At 42.3% G+C, this 16,730-nt stretch overlaps 1 protein-coding gene across 11 annotated transcripts in view; it reads left to right on the plus strand.

Annotated features, from left to right (window-relative positions):
* The window catches only part of HECW1 (HECT, C2 and WW domain containing E3 ubiquitin protein ligase 1), a 268,810-nt gene that overhangs the window by 179,028 nt on the left and 73,052 nt on the right, over window positions 1–16,730 (plus strand). For all 11 annotated transcript variants that reach the window (XR_014580687.1, XM_083826824.1, XM_083826828.1 and 8 more), the window contains 4 exons: window positions 3,898–4,040; window positions 6,040–6,140; window positions 7,381–8,742; window positions 12,161–12,262. Coding sequence is in view for 10 of the 11 variants with exons in the window: in XM_083826824.1 (XP_083682950.1) it covers window positions 3,898–4,040; window positions 6,040–6,140; window positions 7,381–8,742; window positions 12,161–12,262 (1,708 nt within the window). In the remaining variant the exon portion in view is untranslated. The remainder of the gene's footprint in view (window positions 1–3,897; window positions 4,041–6,039; window positions 6,141–7,380; window positions 8,743–12,160; window positions 12,263–16,730) is intronic.

A 16,730-nucleotide genomic window follows, 5' to 3' on the forward strand; every position in this document is an offset into this window, starting at 1 on the left:
GGTTGTTCCTCCCCAGGTGCAGGACTTAGCACTTCTCCTTGCTGAACTTCACGAGGCTCCTGTCAGCCCATTTCTCCATCCTGTCAAGGATGGTACTCTGGATGGCAGCATGGCCCTCTGGTGTATCCACCACTCCTCCCAGTTTTGCAAACTTGTTTAGGGTATTGTCTGCTGCATCATCCAGGTCATTAATGAAGATGTTAAATAGGACAGAACCAGTATTGACCCTATGGATACTCTGCTACTCCAGCTAAACATTGTGACACTGATCACCACCCTCTGGGCCCAGCTGTTCAGCCAGTTTTTGGTCCATTTCACTCTCTGCCATCCAGCCCATACATCAACATGTGAGGGTCTTACAGTGTCCAAAGCCTTATTGAAGTCCAGGTAGACAATATCTGCTGCTCTCCCCTGATCTACCAGGCTGATAATTTAATCACAGCAGTTTATCAAGTTGGCCAAGCATGACTTCCTTTTGGTGAATTCATGCTGATTACTAGTGATGATTTTCTTGTCCTTCATGTGCCTGGAAATGATTTTTAGTTTAATTGATCAGCCTTTTTTTCTCCATCTTTTCCTTCTTGCCCTTCTCGAAGGTAGGAGTGACATTTGCTTTCCTCCTGTCTCCATGCATTTCGCCCAATTGCCATGATCAGTCAAAGATGATCAAGAGTGACCTCGCAGTGATGTCTGCCAGCTCCCTCAGTACTTGTGGACATCCCATCAAGGCCCATGGGCATATGTACGCCCAGTTTGTTTAAGTATTCTCTAACATGATCCTCTTCCACCTAGGGTATATCTTCCTTGTTTCAGCCTTTCCCCCTGGGATTCCTGAAGGCTGGTCTTCCTGGTAAAGACAGCATTCAGTACTTCATCTGTTTACATGTCCTGTATAAAGAGATCCCCCGTTTCTTTCAGCAGTAAGCCCACATTTTAGAGAAGACCATGAAATGCAAGGTTCTTTTTCTTGCAGATAAATAAGATATTAAGGGCCAAGCATGGAATAGTGTAAGAGCAGCCAATGTTTTGTAACTAAGGTACAGGTACTTGTCAGAAAAGAAGGTGAAGGAAGAGAGAGAAATGAGGGTTTGATTTGGTTCCGCAACCAAAGATGACAGTCTGATCTTTAAATGTTGCAAGAACCTGCATGTTTTCATAAATGATTGTTGATTCTTGAAAATGAGTTTATCATTTTTCGAGTTCTCAAACCTTGGTGTTTTGCTGGGGCCCATTTTTCAAAGGGCAGGTGGTCGGTGTTTTCCTCAAAACAAGGGCTCCTTAAGGATTTTCAGGGTGGATGGCGTAAGCCAGAGGCATCCACAGTCAGGGATTACCTCTAAAAATTAAGAATTAAAATTAGATGAGAGTAACAGTGGGAGCAGGTGTTTAGATAATGGAAAAGTGCATTATGTAAAATTATTACTATTTTACAAACTGTCTCCAAACCCATCTCTCCGAGTTCAGTTTTGATCTTAAACTGCAGTAGTTTCCAAATGGTAAATCTTTTGAGCCCTGCCACAGGACATTTCATATCTTAAAGGCTTAATTGTGTTTCCAAGACACTGCTGTTTTCAAATATCAGAACATTCTTCTAGCAGGAGTGCTTGGAAACTGTGATCACGGGCCAGGACAGTCTCATATATTCCCAAATACAGTGTGGTTGGCAGGTGGTGAAATCAGAACACAGTTTGATTTTACGGATTATATGGAATATCACTGTATTTGTATGCCTAAGAGGCACAGCAGTCTGAGGAAAAAATAGACTAACACATCTTGCTCCATGTGTCCATTCTCTCTGCTCAGCTGCTGACAGATGCTCTGGAAAATGTCAATGTGATTCTTGTGCAAGAAAGGAGCCATCAGGCTCAGTTCCACCTGATATTATGGAAACAAATGTCCATGAAGGTTCTGATTTACTTCAGAGCTGTACCACAAGACAAAATATTAGTAGCATAGGAAAGTGCAAATCGTTAATCTAGGTTTTACTTTCCACTTACGGACAGTTCAGTCTCTACCTGTACGTCTGCATGCTCTAATTCACCTTGTTTTACAGTATAGGTGTCAACAACGTTATAATGGAGAATTCATTAAATGATAAATTGCTGTACATCAAAATAACCTCATTTAGTTAAAAGTTATTTACCTTCTGCTTTCCTTGTAAGTGTCGTGTATTGGCAGTTACCCAAGGTTTATAGCAGGTGAAATAGTAATAATAAACTTACTTTGATAAAGCAACTTCCAAAATACATGAGAAATTAATGTTCTCCCCTTTGTAAGGTTTAGGTTCTTTGGTAACCTGCTGCAAAGATGTAGAAAATAACTTTGCTGTTACTTGAAATGTATTTCTCTGATTATTTGCTTTTTTTTTTTTTTTTTTTTTTTTTTTTAGGACTTAATTAACAGAATATCCCACTCATGTTGGTTTCACTTGAAGCTATTCAAACTAAGCATTTCTGAAAATTAGATCATGATCCAATAGACCAAACAATTTAGGGCTTAACACCAAGCCTCAATAACCCAGAGCACTGTTCTGTTGTGAAGATTGTTTTTGGCAGTGGGAAAAGCTAGAAAATCCTTTCATCTATCTCAATATTCACTTACTACAGAAGTCAGCTTCCAGTTTAATACTGAGTTTTCAGCTAGACAAACAGCAGTCTTATAGATAGCCAGCTTTTGTGTGCCACAGCAGAGATGCCCTTTTTTTTTTTTTTTTTAAACGATGATATCGTAGTAGTAGCAGGTCTGTCTGGAAGAAAGGATTCAGTAACCCATGTTACCAGCTCCCAGTCTGTACTGAATTTAGACAATCTAGGAGCCAGCAAGGCCAAGTTAGCTAATACATTTGCTTTTCATTGTTATTCCTAAATAACAAGCTCTGCTTTCCTTATGGGGACACACCTACATCTCCAGGTGCCACAATACTCTTATGCTTGGAATCTGTACACATGAACTTCCTTGCACTTAAAACCTAAAATATCACCCTCCTTCCTGAGGTTTGCATGCACACATTCACTGAAAAATTACTGAAACATTACATGTAAGTAGAAGTAGATGTTCTTAAAACCAAATCAGCTGAGAGTGGTGGTCACATGGTTCAAAGCATGCAGTGACACCACCAGCTTTAGTTGTTGCCATTCCTATCTTTCCTGGTACCATTGGTTCTGGTAGCCTGTGCCATGGCTTACCTTCTGGTTTAGCTTTGCAGAATCATATAATGGGCTAGGTTAGGAGATTGATACAGATAAACACTAATTTCAGACTTTTTCCTACTAAGGTAGGGCAGGGATGAGAAAGAGAGGGAGAAATTTCAATATATATCTAAATATATATCTAAACATTTTGATCAGCCGTCCTTCCCTTCATTAGATCCATACTTCTCAGTAGCTGAGGTGTGCTGCACAGCTGAACGGCCACAGGTCTGGAGGAGGGAAACGCTGACTAAACATCTCTCCAGGCTGCCAGTTCGGTTGTACTTACATGCAGCTATTTAAAGTTTTTAGAACATGGGGAGTGGGAAAGGAAAAAACATAATCTGTTATGATTTACATTCACGTTTAGATCAGTAATCACTGGTAGGGCAGAGTTCATTAGATTCCCATAGGTGTACTGTCCTTATCATAGACAAGCCTTGTTTAGAGTGTTTGGATGCTAATATGATATGAATAAATAAAATTCCTGCATTCCCCAAGCCTGATTATATAATGTTACACAGTACCTATAGGGTGCTTTTACCCACTTGCTTTGAGAACAAGCTCTTTTTACTTTGCAGGCCTGTGTCTTGGGGTCCGAGGACTGTGAAAAAGCCAGACAGTCCCACAGGTCGATCAGATGCTGGCAGGATTTTGTTGTCGTGGCTTGGATACCAGCTTCATGTTCTGTGCTCTTCTTTTCTTGCAGCAATTCAGCTTTGTCTCCCTGCCCACGGATGTCCTGGAAATAGAAGTTAAGGACAAATTTGCAAAGAGCCGACCGATCATCAAGCGTTTCCTGGGAAAACTCTCTATGCCAGTTCAGCGCCTCTTGGAAAGACATGCCATAGGGTAATTTTGCTGCTTGTGTTACTTTGAGTTTTTTAAGGAGTGTGCTGCCATTTAAGTCCCTGATGATGTATCGTTATAGTGTTACAATGATGTTGAGGGGGAGTTATCAAATTGAGAGTTGCCTGTTGAATTGTGTTAATTAGAATTTATACGACTACCATCCAGCCAGTGATTTCTCTCTATAACCTTATCCATTGCCTTTTGAAACGTGAGAGCTGGCATTTAAGAAAGATCTTGTGTGTATCATGACCACAAATCTGGAGAGTGCAATATTTTCAATTTAAACATTGTTTTAATGTTATCAACAGGCTATTTTCATGTTTCAGGGAATTAATACGGGCTGAAATCTAGCCAAATCTGTTCCTCCTTCATTTAATTTCTAGACAGTGGAGATACTATAAAAATATACGTGTCATGTCGTAACTAAATCTTTCTGACCCTCCCCTGCTGCCAGGGAGTAACCGGTTCAAATCAGCAGTCCTGCCTTGCTTCCCCTTTTTAAGAATGTCCTGGGAAGGTGTGTGCAGACAAAGTAACACACCAATATATGAAGGATGGATAGCATGTCAACAAAGCTAAAAAGTTGGCTGTAAACTCTAAGGTTTAGACCTTGAGGAGCAGGGAGAGAAAGAGTAATCTACTGAGAAGAACATAGGCAATGTAGTTCCCAAGAGGGCACTTCAGAAAATTGGATCTCAGTTCATCAGAACAGCAGGAAGCTGAGCTTGTTGGAAGTGTTTTTGAACAGCTGTTTCAGAAACTGGCTGTGATATTGACAGCTGAATCTACCAGAAGGGACTAAACTACCTCCCTGTTTCTCAAGTAAGAAAGATAGAGTGGCTTTTTAGAAACCAGATGGAAAAGAACAGCTTGGGTAAGGTAGAGCCCTATAACTGATATCATTGGCTTCCCTCGATGTGGAAAGATTTGTCATCATCAACTGATTATATCTTCCTATTTTACTTCCTTATGGTAAACACTGTCTATCTAAGGATATACTTTGCCAAGAGCAGTGCCTCCAGCCCGTACCTAGATCTGGTTTAGTTTTAATACCATGGTGGCTTTTAAATCTCAGGCAAGCTCAATGAGAATTATACAACCAAGTTAAGAAAGATCATGTGCAAACCTTGAGATCGTCTCATTTATGAGTTTCCAATGCATGCAAAACTATCCTAGCAAATATATTGGGCCCAACTGGAAGTGAACTATGTTTCTTCAAAAGATGTATAACTATTACTATCTAGTGAACCCTCTGCAGTCAAAAATGCTTTGCAAACATTGATTCAGCCTCATTTTGGGCAGCTGGGAAGTTAATCTCTTCTGTAGTTTCATTCTGTTCTGAGGGGTGGATGAAGTGTGGCAAAGGGAGGGACCTGCACAAGGACAGAATGGAGTCATTGATCAACCTTGTCAGGAAGGTGTTCTCCTGATATTTCAGCTTCATAGAGGTAAGAGGGGTGGAAAGAGATGAAGAGTAGTCGTTCAACCAGTTTGAAACAAGAAAGTGGTAAGCGGGGACTGGCCTGTCCAGGATTTGGAAAGAAAGGACAAGAAAGCTGAATTTTATGCGGATGGTGAAGGGAAGGAAATACAAAAATGTGAGGGTCTGCATAAGGGTAGATATGGTCAGATCAGCAGGGAAGTAAAGTCTTGTTACAATAGCTGAAGTGGGAGTTGTTTGCTTCCCATGTTGATATTCTCATACCCATGCTGCAGAAGTTCCATTCCCACCGTTCTCTCTATATATATATACATATGTGCGTGTGTATCCCAGAAGCCTGTCTGAATCACTGACGCAGCTGTTCCATTGTAATTGAAGACATTGTCCTCTCCTGCTCTGCCATTTGTTCTCACATATGCAAGTCAACATGCCCTCATGGCTGGGTTGAATAGACTTCGAAACTCATTATGTATTTTTGTAGGACACAGCAGCTTTATCTGTGGACAGTAGACATTTGGTAGGTTATAGTCTATTGTGACAATATTTGTTTTCTTGCAGGGACAGGGTTGTAAGCTACACTCTTGGTCGCAGGCTTCCTACAGATCATGTCAGTGGCCAGCTGCAGTTCCGATTTGAGATAACTTCTTCTATCCATCCAGGTAATTCTTAATCTTTATGCATCATTTATCTACATCTGTCTTTTTGGTTTGCATTCATTTCTCCTCAGAAATCTGAATTCGTTCCTGGCTGCTCTGGGACTTTAGGTACACTCGTGAGCAAAGGAAAGTGCATAAAACCTCCTGCCACAGGATGCATCATGAGTCACAATTTCTTCCTGTTTCCCTTTAGCTTGCAGCTACCGCTCTATGCCCCTGTTCTTGGCAGCTTCAGATAGTCTCCCTTGTCACTGGGAGAAAAGAGGATGGAATACTAAGGTCCCATCTGCTTCTCTGACATCTGTCCTGAGGAAGTGCTAGATGGACTGTTATTTGTAGAGTCATGACCATTTGAGCACTTTATGAGTAAAAATGGAGAAGCAATAGTAGAGATGACTGAAAACTTCCTCATTTTGATTACTTTTAATTTAAGAAAAATGTAAAAGAACATTTATTGTAACCCTCCTAACCTCCCTTTTGATTCGGTTTTGTTTTAGGTTCTCTTGTAGTTATTAGGAAGTCACTGTCATGATGGTGTCAGTTTGAACTTTGGTTTCATGTGAAAATCTCAATAGTGTCACCCAGGGGCTTTTTGCTTCTCTAAGGCAGGGTCCTCTCAGGAAAACTTTGTCAAGCCAGTAGCAGCATTTGTAGTTGGAAATTGTGACCTGCCCTTTGCTGGACAAGCCTGACTTCTTTCTTTTGACTGGTAGGTGGAGTCAAAGAGCCCAGGTTGTCTGGCATCTGGGAGGAGATTTTACAGATGGGGATCATATCAAGGGATTTTTGGGGAAAGTTTCCAGCTTTCAGGGTGTGAAAAGCAGTTTGTTAAATTCTCTGTTGTAGAATCTTATCATCTTCTGCATGACAAGAAAAATGTCATTAAAACATCAGGGAAGGCTTCCTTATCATTCCCATAATATTCCTTCTTATGCCAGTTGACTCAAAGAGCAGTTTCAGGAAGGTGCTACCATCAGGTTATGTTGCAAGGAGGAAGGGTGCTGAATATAGAATGCCACCATGAGTAAGCCCCGTAGTCATTAAATCCACTGTACAAAAGCTGCGTAGCAATAAAAGCAGCATTTCTTGATGGTTGCTCAGTTACCCACTCATTTAGTTCCATAACTTATGCTTTTAATTTTCTCAGATTGCTGTGGATGCCTGTGCCCCCATAGCCAAGCCTCTGGTTCAGTCAACACTTTGTGTTAAAGGAGTACGTAATTTCTTTTCCTGTCTTATGCAGATGATGAAGAGGTCTCCATTAGTGCAGATCCTGAGCCAGCTGACCTCCAGGAAAGCCCTGTGAACAACCCCACAGAGGAAAGCCTCGGTGAGCCTCCATGCATCAACACAGTGACCTCAGAAAATACAGCTCCAGAAGAGCTAAATGGATACAGTGTGAACAGTATCGATAGCCCAGGGGCTGTCAAACCACCTGGGGAAGTCAACCGGAACAACGTAAAGGAAGAGCTAGCAGGAGATGGGGAGGTTGATACAGTGCCAGTTCCTGAGCCCTTGGAATCCATCCCAGGAGAAGTGCTGCCTTCTTTGAGTGCCACGGACCTCACGGAGCAGCTGGCTCTGCTGGCTTGCATGTCTCCTCCTGAGACTGAAGCTAGGGAAAACAACAAAGTCAATTCTGGTTCTCAGGAAGATGGAGTCTTGAATAGCACAGAAGCTTTAGATGTCAATGAGGTGAGTGCAGATGTGCAAGCTGGCAAGGATCTACAGAAGAGTCAGGAAGAAGGGGCTTCAGCCCAGGAGGAGGAAGACAGCAAGCTCCAGCTGAGGACCACAGCAAAGAGGAAAACCAGGCCATGCTCCTTGCCTGTGTCTGAACTTGAGACAGTTATAGCTTCAGCTTGTGGTGAGCCAGAGACCCCTCGCACGCACTATATACGGATCCACAACCTGCTCCACAGCCTGCCCTCAGCACAGATGAGCAGCGATGGGGAAGAAGAGCAAGATGGTGGCAACGGTGGGGAGAACGATGAAGAGTCCACAGTCAAGGAGGCATTGGATAAGGAGGTGGTCAGTGAGAGTGAGACAATGGCAGCAGAGCCTCCTCTGGAAAATGAGGTCGAAGAGAACTTCAGCCAATGCACGGTGCCTCCCGGGACCTTGGACGAGCAACTCTCTGACTTAAATGATGGGCTGTTGGACGGGGAACACCCCAGGACAGGAAGCGAGAGCGAGTCGAGCTCCAGGCCTAATGGTGACAACGAATGTGAGGCGTGCGACACCTCTTGCTACAGCCCCTCTTGCTACAGCACCTCCTGCTACAGCACCTCCTGCTACAGCACCTCTTGCTACAGCACCTCCTGCTATGACAGTAACAATCGCTTCTCCAGCCACACCCGCTTCTCCTCTGTCGACAGTGCAAAGATTTCTGAGAGCACGGTCTTTTCCTCACAAGATGATGAGGAGGAGGAGAACAGTGCTTTTGAGTCAGTGCCAGATTCAGTACAGAGCCCTGAGCTGGACAGGGAGCAAGTGGATGGCTCCTCCCAGTGGCCAGATGAACTAGTAGCTCATGGTGGGAATCCACAAAGAGCCACAGAAAGTCTAGACACCCCAATAGCAGGTCCAAGCAGCAGAAGAGAAGGTTAGATCCTGAGAATCAATGCGCTGAGCAACCCTGATTATCTGGATGTCACAGAAGGCATCAGATAATCGAGGTTTCAGATAGCTCACGGTTTATTTCCTATAAATTTGGGGGTTCTGAGCTGGGCGATATATCAGGGAGGGTTGGATAATTGAGCTTGTCTTTAAAAATCCCAGTAATCTCCCAGCATATACAGATGGGGATCCGTATATAAGGATTCCTGTAGATATACATGCATCATTATAAAATCAAGATTAGCTGAAGTTATGTGGCAGATCAGCATTATCACATCCACCAACCCATTCCTTATTTCCTGGGATTGTTTCATTTCACATATCTGATGTACTGCCATGTCTCTGGTAGCCAGTGAGAGGACCAGCTTGTGCTTATCAAGGAGCAGATACACTGATTTACTCCCGCTGAAGACCTGGGCCAGTGTCTGTATGTGATTGGTAGCCATACACAGTCATGTGTGGAGAGAAGCAAATATTTGCTAGTTAGAAATGAAACCAGCTGCCTCTTACAAAGCCTGTTTATTCCATTTTCCCAAATATCAAACAGGTTTACGTCAGATTTCACAGACCATAGGGCAACTCAGATATTGTTTTTTTTTTCTCAGATGCTTTGAAAATATAACTACATCAAAGTTCTCATCTCATCTTCCTCTAGAGATGAAACATAATTAAGAAAATCATTTTTGTCTTTTTAATTTAAGTGTTTTTTTTGCAATCCTTCCAAATTCTTCCATTAAATTGTTACTTTTGGTAAGTTATTTTGTATAGTTACATAAAGGGTGGATTTGGTCACTTATCTTTTCTTCAGCTCATTTATTGTTTTTTTCAGGCTGAAGAAGTAAAGGCCTCAGCAGCAGCTGAGGGTTGTGCAGCAAGGTCTTTGCATTTCCAGATTCTGAGTCAGCTTTATCCTGGTATAAGTGACACCAAATTTAAACAGCACCAAGAGGATAACGTATTTGGGGATGACTGGGAAACCGCAGCCAAAGCATCCTTCTGCCTTTTCCGTGTCCATTCTCACTTCATTTACCACTTCCACTGTTGTGGCAGAAGGAGAGGTGTAAGGGTGTTCTTACATACTGGGCTGCATAAAGCCTTTCTAAACAGCTGGGCCTAAGCAATTATTCACTCTGGAGAACAGAATCTGGCCCCAAAAGAATAAATTCTCAGAAGTAAAGAGAGATACAGAAATTCCCAGGGAGGTGAACCTTCTTCCTTGCAGGTGAGGGTATTTGTATGTGGGCAGCATTTATGTGCACATATGCCTAGGAGGGCACAACTGTGTGTGTGCATGAGACCATGCTTACAGATCTGATGGTTACTTTGGGCTGTGTGCACTTTTTAAAGAGGGGATGTGGGGAGAGGGTGCCTTCTGCATATGGATTCAGTACAGCTACAAGACTGTCCCTCAAGCCTGTATAAAGCTCACTGCAGCATTCACAGTGACTTTGATTAGCTGACAGAATGTCTGAAGGGCAGCCCTGTTCTTAGCACTCTTGATATCATCAGGGGGTACCTCAGTAAACATGCACACTGTTTCACAATTTGGCGGCTGTTACAAACACAGTAGATGTGGTCACCTCCATCTGCTCCATGTGACTGACACTACTATGCTTCCACTGGCTTGGCGTAACTGTCTTGACTAGGGGAGAGTCAATTGTGGTGAGGTAAGTAAAGAAACACAGATGGATGTTCTGGTAGTTTGTGCTACAACACCTATAGTAACAGCACCATTTTTCAGGCTATGAGAGATGGACTTCTAGCACTGAGCAATAACTTATGTAACTCTGCTGTCTGTTCAAAACACACAGCAGATGTGACTGTGAGATACACCTATACACAAGTGTTTTAATGAAGACATTTAAGAGGCCATGCGGTATCATCAGAGCATCTAGAAGAGGGAGTATTTTTGTCTAAGCAGTTTTTCTCACTTCTGGGTGCTGTGAGATTTTTTTTCAGTTTTACATAAATTGGCTTCTGAAGCCTTCTAGCTGTTGGTTGTTTAAAGAAAATGTATAGAGATATATATTTGGGCATTTTTTTTTCATTTGATAGCTATGTGTTATTTTTTTTTACAAAATATTCTTTCTTAGGGTATTAAGATACTGACATTAAAGACAGTTAAAGCAGCCAGCACACAGAATTTGGTTCAGCTGAAAGGTCTGTTTTTAATTTTTAATTATCTGTGTAATTTTCTGGTGATGTTGGAAACACTAAATATTTTTCCCTAAGCTGTATCTTTTTGATGCACATAAATGTTTTATTTATGTAACTTAGATTGCATCTCTGTAATACAGACCCACCTGGAGCTGGAGGTTTTAGCAAAAAACTGTTACCACACAATTTGAAAATGTGTCCATTATTAGGATGAATAGTCCTGATTTCTGAGGTTTTAAGGAGAGAACAAGAAGGAATCTGAATTCTAGAACCTGCAAAGTTTTATCTTGCAGCTTCCTCATTCTCACAGTTAAGTCTAAGATGAGGAATATTTTTTCATCCTTATCATTAGCTTCTTAGTTTCTTAGAGGATTCTATAAACATTGAATGGATCTTAAGTCACTTGTTCCTCTCAACAGAAAATGAGTTTGGACATTTGTTTAGGTTTCATTTATTTCATACTCAGATACATAGGCATATATACAATGTTAGTGTTTTTAAAAACTACCTCTGCACTGTCTACTTACTGTGTGTCACTTCTTTTTCTTCTTCTTCTCCTTCTTCTTCTTCTTCTTCTTCCTTCTTCTGTATCTCAGGTCTTCCCTCTTTATCTCAGGTCCTGATTATGTCTCACTATCTTTTGTCCTCTCTTCTGCCACCTGTCTCCTACCTGTTTCTGGTCTTTCTCTCATTCTCCCTCCTTCCACCCAAGATGGACACTTTGAATTTTGAAATATACCTGTAGAAGGGGACGATCTTCTGCTTTGCAGGGACTGCATAATCCTGCCACTCCAGTCCACTTACACAGTCATTGATCCTTTGGAAAAGCAGAGAAAGATTCAAGGCAGCTTTTAGCCTTGTATTCTGCCGATGGGATAAGTTGGAACCAGGATTTTGCATGTTCCTGCCCAATTTCCGCAGAAGCTTGAGCTGTACAGTATTTCTCAGAGATCAAGCCTGATTCTTCTCTCGCTTCAAATTGTGTGTCTATGAGTCCAGAATCTGGTCCATAATAGCTTAGCATTGACACAAACCTAAGACCAGAGTCTTGACTGCATTATTTTCATAATTCCTGGCCATGTGAGTTATTATTAACATAGCACCTAGAAATAGGAATAACCAAAGCTGTTAGGACACCAGGCTAACCTCTGTAAAAAAATAATCGCTTGTTTTACAGTAGCACATTTTTTGAACCACATTGTAAGACCAGTGAATGACTGTCAATGTCTTGAATATCTTGTCCGTAGGTGATTGTCCTTTACTCCATAATTCTCAGCCAGTCAGCCAGCTTCCTTCTCTGAGGCCTGACCATCATCACTACCCAACTATCGATGAGCCTCTTCCACCAAGTAAGCTTTAGTTTTTTAATTTATTACATTTTTCAGCCTTTCCTGTTAACTCAGTGTAGAGGTCAGTATGTCTTTCTAAATAACCCCATCTGTTCTGTATACACTTTCTCCAGAAACTAGGCAATATGGTCTTTTGTTTCCCGTATTTGATCCTGACTTCAAGTATTGCCGTGGTGTTTCGGACAAGCTCTATAACCTTCCTCTGCCTTGATCCATCCTCTTACTTAGCTACCATGATATGAAAATAATAATGTTTCCCTGTCTCCAGTCAATGCTGTAAGACTGGAATGAGTGGGTATCTGTCAAGTGTTCTGGAAGCCTTACAAAAAAGCTTCTGGATGTTGTGTCAGCAAGGTACTCTGATTTTTCTGTAATGTTTGTCTTCAGGATTTTTCATAACACAATTCCAACATGGTTTGGGATGGCACTCCCCATGGTCTGTCAGCTCTACTTGCATGTTCAGCAGGAACCCTTTCACAGTCAGGATGCTCCTGGGAGAGATAGCAGGTCCAAATCTGAGCGGAAACAGCAGAAGCTGGGGAAAGGCACCTCATGTACCATGGACCCGTCGTACTGTTTATGGATTTGATGATCAATTAATTTTATGTTCATTATGGACTGTAATGGTCTCTGCAGTTGTGCTGAATAAAAATTATAGGGTTGCAATTAGAGTGATCAACTAACAGGCTGATAATACAGGATTTTTACTGCCGTGTCTACTGCTGAAGGTGTTTTCCCTTGGTTCTATAGCCTTTCACTTGTGTACCTGGAGGATTAGCCCACTTTTTGCGTTAGCGTTAACTGCCCAGCAGAGTGCACTCTATGCCCTGCAACGTGCTGCGAATCAACTTCAAATTCTGCACATGATTTAGCAACCTAAATTGTGCGGTGCCTCAGAAAAACAACCAGGCGTATAAACAAAGCACTCTATTTTCTTCAAAGCCCAAGTAGGGAACGTGCTTATTTGGCCCATGGTGCCCTTGACAAATAATTCATCATTTACCAACCATGCTGTCAGTATTCCCTGAACTGAAAATAGCCCCGATGCTGGCGTCAGCTGCACAGTAGCATGAATGATTCAAATACCTCTAGCCCAATGAAGTCTTATTAGAGTCCCACTGTGGCTTGCCGGTGAGTGATGAAATGGGAATGGTTACCTTTGTAACAGGAAAATATCTCTTCCTCTCACTCTTACCTCAACATTTTGTGAATAGTTCCCAATTAGATGACTTTATGGTAGGACACTGATTCCAGCTCAGGTAAACAAAACATACTGTCAATCCATGTCCCATATTCATCTGTCACCAATTTAATATGTTTTTTCCTCTTTTTTATAATTATCCTCAAAAGGCAAGTATTTCTACCTTTGGTTTTCACAAGTGCTTTCACTACAAGGTATAAGAACATGAAATGCAGTGCACAACAATACAGTGCAGAATTTATATCCCGTTGTAGTATTTTATTTTTGCATTCACATGTAACCTTTTTACAGTAGCAACTGAAACTTTGGGGGTAAGCATATTGGTTTTAATAGGAATAGACTCTACTAAGTTAGTTTTGTGAGAAGAAAAAGTTGAATCAGGTAATATCAACAAGGAAGGCAGCACTAAAAGCTCTCAATGAAATTTCAAAGTAATTTGAAAAGAAAAACCATGGTCTTAATCTAGAAATGTTTCTTCTTCTAGCATTTGATATCACTGTCTCAGTGCCTTTAATGCCTCTTAATCCTAGTTAAATAATTCTCAAATGGTGGGAAGGGAAGAAACTTCGTATTTTAAACGTGAGTTATATGGTTAAACTTGGCTTGCCTCTCACATGTAGCATTAGTTTCTGCCAAGAAGTACTGTTGAAGATAATTTGCCATTGCTGCAAGTCCAGTGTTGACTGGTTTTACACTAGTCATGAATAGTTTTCTGGTCAGTCTTTTTTCTCTTTGGAATAGTTTTCTGAATAGCTTTGTTTCATCATAACCCCACAACAGTTGGTCCCAGGGAGGAAATTTAATCTCAGTCAGCTTTGTTTAGGAAAGTAACATAGAACAGATTCATTATTTATGTAGGAATGTCATAGTGACCAGTCCAAATGTTAAGGCCTGTATGCGACTGACAGGTTTGCAGAACTTGTACTGCCTTATGACGGCATTAATAGTCACCCTTATTATGCGTGTGATCGCTAGTACTGCTGCAAGCCTTACAGAACTGAAGCCAAGACAAACACATGTGCCCAGTTCAGCACCGCTCTATGCCAAAGGTGTGGCTGAGCTTGGAAAGGGAAAGGCAGCATGTTTACTTTGCCCCTCTAGGATTATTGGCCTGCCAGAAAAAGTTGCGTCTTGTAGTGTAACTCAGAGCAGTTGCAGAGGCTGCTGTGAAATATGACTCAGCTGATGGCGGGGGATCGCTGGAGAACACAACCGCTGCTGTCCCATCTCCAGCCTGTGCTCCAGCGTGCCACTACTGTGGAGGTTAGATGGAGGTTAGTCTCTGTTGTAGTCACAGTTTTATTTTGCCTGAAAAAGTAACAAAGAAGCCTGAGGGGATCTGGCTGCTTCCTAGGTCACCTGTGTCCCTGAAGTAGCATGAAGGAACTTGAGTACAGCTCAGAAGCAGAGTCCTGTCTGTCAGTTCACCTGTCAGTCCATCCATCTCCGTGCAGGTATCCATCCATCTGTCCACAAATCTGCTGTCATATGCAGCTTCGGTGACTTGTATGACTTACTGGTTGTCTTGTGGGAAGGCAGGAAGCGCACTTGACATCTATGGACAACAAAAATACCAGCACCTGCCACTCTCTGACAGCCTTCCCAGGTGATCAAAAGAATAGTTATTCAGCTGATCAGAAAGGCTGTTCTAAGGATTCATCTAGGACTGCTGCAGGTTTCCCAAAAGCCGTGTGACACAGTTCCTACTATTTCAGTATGCCACTGCAAGTGTCAGCCCATGGTTTCAAGTGTATGTACACATAAAGCAATGAATAAAGCAGCGCTCACAGTTAGATTGGTGTAGTTCATGTTTGTACGTAATGCTGCTGGATGTCTGATACACACAGCAGAGATAGCCTTCCTGAAATTGTAGTCCAGCCTGCATGATTCTGACCTGATATTTTCACCATGACCTCCAAGCTCTGGACAAGTTTTGTTGCTCCTGGATTTCTAAATGTTATGCTTAGGAGCTTAGGAACTCTGCATTACATTTAATTAGAGAAACACTGCAAAATAGCCTCAGAAGCCATAGCTCACAGGGCTGGATTATGGGAAGCACTTGTTTTACTGTGTAATTGGGCAGTTGTATTCTTACTGAGTGTCTATCAGCAGGCTCCAGACCAATATGACCTGGACCAGTAGTTGGTGTCTTCTGTGTAGGTTGACTTAGACTGTGTGTCTAAGGATCCCACAAGGATCATTGGGTCCGACTGCTGGGTCCACACAGGACCACCTAAAACTCAGAACATATGTCTGAGAGCGTTGTCCAAACACTTCTTGAACTCTGGCACCTCCCTGGAGAGCTTCTTCCAGTACCCAACCACCCTCTCAGTGAAGAACCATTTTCCTGATATCCAGCCTGACCCTCCCCTGTCACAGCTTCACTGCATTCCCTTGGGTCCTATCGATGGTCACCAGAGAGCAGAGCTCAGCGCCTGCCCCTGTTACATGTATACTGCAGTGGGAGGTGAGGGCTAGGATTTGGCCTTTGCCAGACAACAGCAAAAAAAATGAAGATCTTCTCAGTGATGTTAAGATACATCAAGTCAGCTTTGATTTGGGCCAAGATTATCTTGTTTAGGATGTTGCAAATAATGCATGGCTCCAGAAGGGCTGTTCCCCACCCATGGTGGTACACCTGCCGCTAGTGACAGCATGCTTGGCAAGGCATTGGCCTTCAGCCTGCCCTGTGTGTCAGACTGATTTACTTCAGTGTGCATCTGTTGTGCTCCATGTGCTGTTTTTCACTGTCTTGTGTTTTAGGTATTGTTTTCACAAAGCTGTGTTCTTGTTCTTGAAACAGCTACAACATCCTTGGGAAGCCTTACCTGGTGGGAGAAACAGAGAGCCCTCCCCTTAAGATTATATAGGGATGTTCACTGTGAGGGAGGGAGACTGTATGTGCATGGTGTGAGCATAGGCTTTGCACCTACAATTACTGAGGTACTTACAGTCAGCTCTGAAGAAAATAATGCACATGCATAAGGTTCTTGCTGTTTTGAATTCTTACAGAAAATTCCTCCAAGGACTTCTGGTGTCCTTTTCAGATTCCTGGGATTAACATGCCAAGGGCAACCAGCCATAGACGTAAGACAGCCTACACTAGGCTGGGACCAGTCTGGGTAAGGGAACTGAGTTTAGCCAGGGGCAGTGTTCTGGAGGGGTAAACTGGTTGTGAAGGATGGGTTTTCAGACACAGCAGGGAGAGGTACAACTTCAGTCCTACTCTTAGAAAGAGCAGCAGATAATACGTAAAGAATGAAGTCC

This window comes from Anser anser, assembly GCF_964211835.1.
Source record: "Anser anser genome assembly, chromosome: 2".
NCBI classification, from domain to species: Eukaryota; Metazoa; Chordata; class Aves; order Anseriformes; family Anatidae; genus Anser; species Anser anser.